General features: G+C 39.4%; 1 protein-coding gene across 1 annotated transcript in view; it reads right to left on the reverse strand.

Annotated features, from left to right (window-relative positions):
• The window catches only part of plcl2 (phospholipase C like 2), a 38,316-nt gene extending 35,087 nt beyond the window's left edge, over nt 1–3,229 (reverse strand). The window contains exon 1 of the mRNA XM_028580088.1: nt 2,899–3,229. Within this exon, the coding sequence (XP_028435889.1) occupies nt 2,899–3,150 (252 nt within the window). The 5' untranslated portion in view covers nt 3,151–3,229. The remainder of the gene's footprint in view (nt 1–2,898) is intronic.
• Between the last annotated feature and the right edge of the window lie 3,124 nt (nt 3,230–6,353).

Below are 6,353 nucleotides of genomic sequence, written 5' to 3' on the forward strand. Positions count from 1 at the left end.
ATCCAAATGTAAACGTCATCAAAATAAGAAGCATACATTTCTGACATCTCTTTCTTTCAGGATTTCTATGCTATGGTAATCTGTAAGGGTAAAGTACAGTTAATGTAAAGAATAATGTAATAATCAATCCTTTGTTGAGTACAGCCTAGTGGTGTACCGGACTATAATTGATCTGTGGTTTGGATTAAAACCCTCCCAAGGAACACAAGGTGAAAGTCCTTTGTTTTCCCCGGAAAAGCCAACTCTGCTCCCCGGCTTGAACCTGCTGTGTTTTATGACAGTTCTTTAAGTAATATATGGAAAGCATTTAAAAATATATGTACTGTCCCCCCTTTTTTGTGCTAATCCAAAAATGTATCCGATCCATGACTCAAAACTGTAATACGAACCTTGACTTTTGTGATCCGTTGCACCCTTGTATAGCCAAGTAACTCACCTTCACCATTTTCAAACTTGTTTTTTTGACAGTATTATGGCTGACATTATGACAGTTACAGCAGCAGAGGCAAGACATTATAGAGTTGCTGACAGACAATGGCTCCAAGGCTTTCAACATACAGTAGATTGATGCAATGCGAGGAAGTGTCATCATCTTTGTTACCCCTTAAGCAATACTACCAACGTCCATTACAGTGAGATGAGTAAACTGAAGTGCAAAGCTTTAGACTGAAAGTCAGAATCACAATGAGTCTAATGTCAAATAGTTTAGAAATATGAATCTGATAAAGGTATGTTTTTATTTACATATCCCTCTGAAATATGTACATGTATACATTTCAGCAGTCATAAGAGCATCAATTATCAGCTCCTGGAGCAGGTTAAGACTTGAGTGCCTTGCTCAGGGATTTTCTCCGATCACTAGGGTTGGGTACCGAAACACGGTTCCGACGTAAACGGTAGTAACGAGACCGAACAAGAATGGAAATTTCGGTGCCTGACTCTTTTTTTTTTTTTTCTCTTTCTCAGAAGCATCGCTGCACGGGACGCTACGTTACCGTTAGCTAGTAGTTGGATTAAACACAATGGTTATAATGCTGACGGCTTACGTTAAGCGGTGTAAAGTGTGACTGTATTTCCCTGTAGAGGATTCCTACACCGGGACCGAACAGTCTGACTAGAATTGCAGTGAGCGGTCATTTACACCGCCAGATTCCAAACTCTATAATCTCTCATAATAAATACCCAATTGCGATGTTAATGCATGTATTGTGTTAGGATATCTTTAGAAAAAAGTAATAACATTGAAAAAAAAACATTTTAACAAGTTAAATTATATAGTTGAGTAGTAGTAATGTGTTTCAATAATTCATATCGTGGCATAGTAAACCATAATTATTTCATACATTCATATCACGAAAAAATGTGGTGTGGACCTCATTCAACTTAACTCATATTAACAGCCAAATAACAATTAAAAGTATGTTATTTGAACATTTATAACCTAACCTAACCTGGCACTGCGTCCATTTTGGTGTCTGCTGCGGTGCGTGCGCCAGTGCCCTTTTTCCGCTCCCCTGCCAGTTGCTGCATGAACTTCCTCCGGGACATTTTACAGCTGGTGCACTCCTTGCAGAGGATGTGTGCAAGGATTTCAGCCAGGTCAAGGATGTATAAAGTTATATGAACACACGCGTACCGCGCCTTTCACAGAGCAAGCGTGTTTGGCTTCTGATTCAGAACTGAGTCCATCCACGCCGTAGTAGCCTACGTTACTGACTCTGGCTTTGCCTTTTTATTCAGCAAAGTTATTACACGTATAAATTTCAAAACGGTCAAAATGACCGACATGGCCGTTCTAGTGTTAAACAAGCTGTTCTTTAATGTCGTTTTGTGCTCCTTTTCTTTTTTATATTTTATATTATATTCATTATAAATACATTATATACATTTCGGTTCAGGCACCGGTTCAGGCACCGGCACCGGCACCGTTTTAAAAGTATCGTTCTTGCACTGGTATCGGGAAAGAAAAAAAAAACGATACCCAACCCTACCGATCACCTAGGATTATTTTCCGGCAATATGAGAGTTACTCACTACTATATATATTTGGCTAACAGTATGCAACGCTCACAATGTTAAGGCAGACCCTATCATTATTCTAAGCATATGCAAAATCAACATACTGCATTCAGGACCCCTGCATGATATTTTATTAACCAGTAGTCACTATTACTCAACACTATTATTTGCTGCTGTTTTCTGAAGTCAGAAGTGTGTATTCTGCTTTTCACTTATTGGACAGTCCCTCTCATATTGTATTGTATGTTATTCCCTGTCTTTGCTGCTTTCTACAATAACATCCCATTACCTCAGTCCACTTTCATGCAAGCTTTATTTAGTAATTTTAAAATACCTGTTTAAGATATCTGTTTTAGCTTCCATATTATTAGTATAATGAACACAAGCACCTTCAACCACATGCTTCTTGTGTATGTATGTAGAGTTGTGCATATACTATTTATCTGACGTATTCCATTGCTTTATTCCTGTATTTCTCTGCTGTTGCAAATATATTTCCCCATCTGGGTAAAATAAAGATAATCCTATCTCATTCCGTCTCGACAGGCGTGCACATTTGGTCAGATTATGCACATGCAAGATCAAATAAAGAGAAGCAAAATAAATCAGACAAAAGTACAGGATGTGCTTCTGGTGATCCCATTACTGGCCTGTATTGTGAAAAACACCTATTTCCCAGAAATATTACGTGTAAGCATGTTATAGGCGAGGTTAATGAAAAGCAGGCACAATATTGGTATAAAAGAGACTAACGTTAGTTAAATTAGAGCATGTGTTATGCATTGTAACTTCCAACACCCCTATGTTCAGCGTCAATGTGCAGGCTACAGCCCACCGGAATGAATGGCATAATAACGGGACTTTAACTTCAGTGCTTACCTTGATAATGCTGCTCCTGCGTGGTATTTCAGATTTGGCATCAAATCCGACAGAGGTGTTGGCTGTTTCCACCCGTGCTTGGCTGCCAGGTGAAACGAGGGATCCTGAACCGACCATATTTTCTGATATGCCACAGTCTCCATTCAAGACCGACACTTCGCAATGCGTCTTGCCAGCTGCTTCGTCGCTGGGCACGGCCGTATCCCCAAGATTCAATGGAGGCAGCCTGCCGTCATCCCCAAACTCCGCCATAGGCACTTCGAACACACACACACACACACACACACACACACACACACACACACACACACACACACACACACACACACACACACACACACACACACACACACACACACACACACACACACACACACACGCTGGCTGGCAACCTACGGGGTAGCAAAGCCTTATGTTTAAGCTTTACCCCAATTTCCTGCCTGGCCTATTGCCTCGTTTTAACATGTGCACGCAATTCTGCCATATCATCTCTCGGTGCACATATCTGTCAGGTTCCTACAGACAGTGGGGCTTTCTCCGTGCACTGCGCTCTGTAAAGAGAAACCACAGCGATTCGCATGATTAGTCAACATGAAACTAGTAACAGCAGTAACGTTAATAGTAGCAGCTATTTTACGTTTTAAAGCCATAAGAAGAAGAAGAAGCTGAAGCGTAACGTTAACGTTACTGACATTTGGTGTTCACTGAACGCGGATGTTAAGTTACAATCAGAGAACGCTGTCATCGCAAATGCAACATTGATAAAGCACATACGACCGACGTGCTTCACATATTCACATGTCACGTTCATGCATTTTTCGGTGAGTTGACAGATTTTAGCACGTTTTCATCACACATACCACCCCGTGTTGTTGTTTTATTTGTTTTGTTTTTTTTACCGTAGTAAACCAACCCTCTTCAGTTTAGCAGTGGTGGGTAACGTTAAGTTAAATATATAAAAAGCATGTTAAGTTATCAGTTCAATCAACTCACAAAACTCATGATCCGCCTACTGTAACGCACGGTAGCTTTATCTATCTAGCTAGCTAACGTTACTTACCTTTCAAACTGCCTTGTGTTTCCATGGGAATGACGGTGTGTACGGGTCTTCCTTAGTTGCTGGAACTGCATGAGCAGACTACCGTTTGCTGTCTGTGCTGCTTTGTGCTGGGCTGGGCTAGTTAGCTAACTAGCTAACTCCCTAGCTAGCTCGGTGAAGTTTAGTTTTCACAGCCAACTCAAAGTCCAGTCAACACAACCTCCGTTGTTAGCTGGTTTAGCAAACAAAGGAAGAAATATCCCCCACCGTCAGTCAATCTCGACGGACAGTGGCTATCCCGTTTACATTTTAAACACTTAATTTGCTGTTAGGTGTCTCATGCAGAGTCTTGTCAGACCTTCACTCAGACAAGTCGTTATGTCTCGTGAACGAACGACAGGCATAACAGGCTGTGTTGTCAATCAAACCTAATTATTTTTTTTTCACTGAGAAGCAAGAAACGCCCCCTTTTTACTGTTCCGCAAAGCAAATAGACCCACAAATACATGTTTCAATTTGATCACTCGATGTCTTCTGTATTTCTGTTTTATTCAGTAGTCTAGTAGCCTATTTTGATTGTAGACGAACGAAGTGATTTATATTAAAAGAGACCAACTGCTTATAGTCACTTTGACATATTGAGTCCAGGAAACTTAAGGTGCTTTTGAAGATATAGAAAGCTGATCACAGAAAAGATTTTTTTCCCAAGCGCTATTAAACAGAGAAAAAACAATTATACTATAAGCCTGTATTATAGGTTAAAATGTCGACCTCACTGGGTCTAAATCAGGGTGGTCATTGCAGTTTTAAACCACTATACCCGACTAAATAAAGGGAATATATCTTCTTTTCTGTATCATTAATATTGTTGCTGTTGATGTCAGCTTTATTCATAAGCTATGGCATCTCTTAAGGATGGCCATTATCTCCCAGAAAGGCTCACATGACTTTTTTTTCTTTCTTTGTTTCAGTCACATTGTGTCAGGTCTTCCTCTTTATGTGGACAGTGCATTATGATGGACATATCACAATGGTGAAGAAATAACCTTCACTGAATAACAGCCTCTTGTGAAACCTGCACATTTACCAAACAGAATCATCACAAGTCATTCATTTGTGGAGATTGAAAAGAGCTTTAAAATATTAGTCAAATATGGTAAAACACACATCTTACATGTAGTTCATATAGCCTGAAACTGTAGCCTCTTGTAGGCCTATAAGAGAGAGTGTGAGTGATGAGGCATAACATTGTTGATACATGATTTAATGCATGTTATTCATAGGCCACTGGTTCAGATGAAGGCAGATAAACTAAACACTGGCACCCATAGCAGGAGGTGTGGTGAGTTGTACAACAGAGCCCTCTGCTGGTTTACAAGGGTTATTGACTTTTTGTTTATTGTGCAGTGCAGATTTCCTTATTACTCTCTGTATTTATTCTTCTAACAATGCACTGCTAGTCAAAATTTCTCTTTTGAGCCGCATTTTAAAATCTAGGCCAGTGGCTTCCAGCCTTTTTGACCCGTGTACCCTTAAAACAAGCAATGTCTACTTGAGCCCTCTTGTTGCCTGTTGCATATCTCCTGGCTGTGAACTTAAAAACATCAACTAAAGAGTTTTCTGTATTTTATTTTAGAGGCCTCAAGAGGTTAAAGTATCCAATTATTCTCTATAAAAAAAAGGCAAGAGAGTCTATCTTGCGCAGCCCCTTGTGGGGGTCTCACCCCCAGGCTTGGAACCACTGTTGTAGAGTTGATCTATATATGGTCACGCAATGATATATCATAGCTGCTCATTTATTCAAGGTGAAATTCAAAGAAATACACATTGCAGTCTTGACAGCTGATAAAGTTACCAATGCTGTAATTACATTTACCCTACTTACAGTTATGCATCATTAATGTCAGATATGACGATAGCAAGTTATGTTTCTAGATAGATATAGCCAATATCACAGAGTATAAAAAAAAGGTATACATTGTATTGTCAAATTGTACTTCATGCAAGCAGGAAGGAAAAACCATCTTGCTAATGTAAACTGACGTTAAAGGAATGATTAAGAGTTTAAGAAGTCCTCTTGATAAAAAATCTCTTATCTTTGGTCTACCTTGTGATCATATTTAAGATGGGACATGGTGTGTGTGTGTGTGTGTGTGTGTGTGTGTGTGTGTGTGTGTGTGTACGCAGGGCTCCAGAAAGATATATTTGCTGGAGTTTGAATGTGCAAACATTTATAGATTGCAGTCGTATTGGTTATTGGAATGTTTAACAATAATATTCAGAATCAATTGACTAACTGTTTTTAACCTTCAATGTAGAAGATCTAGCTGACAGTTGAAATTGAGTGTTAACATAGTACTAAATTGACTTTAAATATATATATATATGCTGGTGTATGCTGTAATTGTGTTATGGT

This window comes from Perca flavescens, chromosome 6, assembly GCF_004354835.1.
Source record: "Perca flavescens isolate YP-PL-M2 chromosome 6, PFLA_1.0, whole genome shotgun sequence".
NCBI lineage: Eukaryota > Metazoa > Chordata > Actinopteri > Perciformes > Percidae > Perca > Perca flavescens.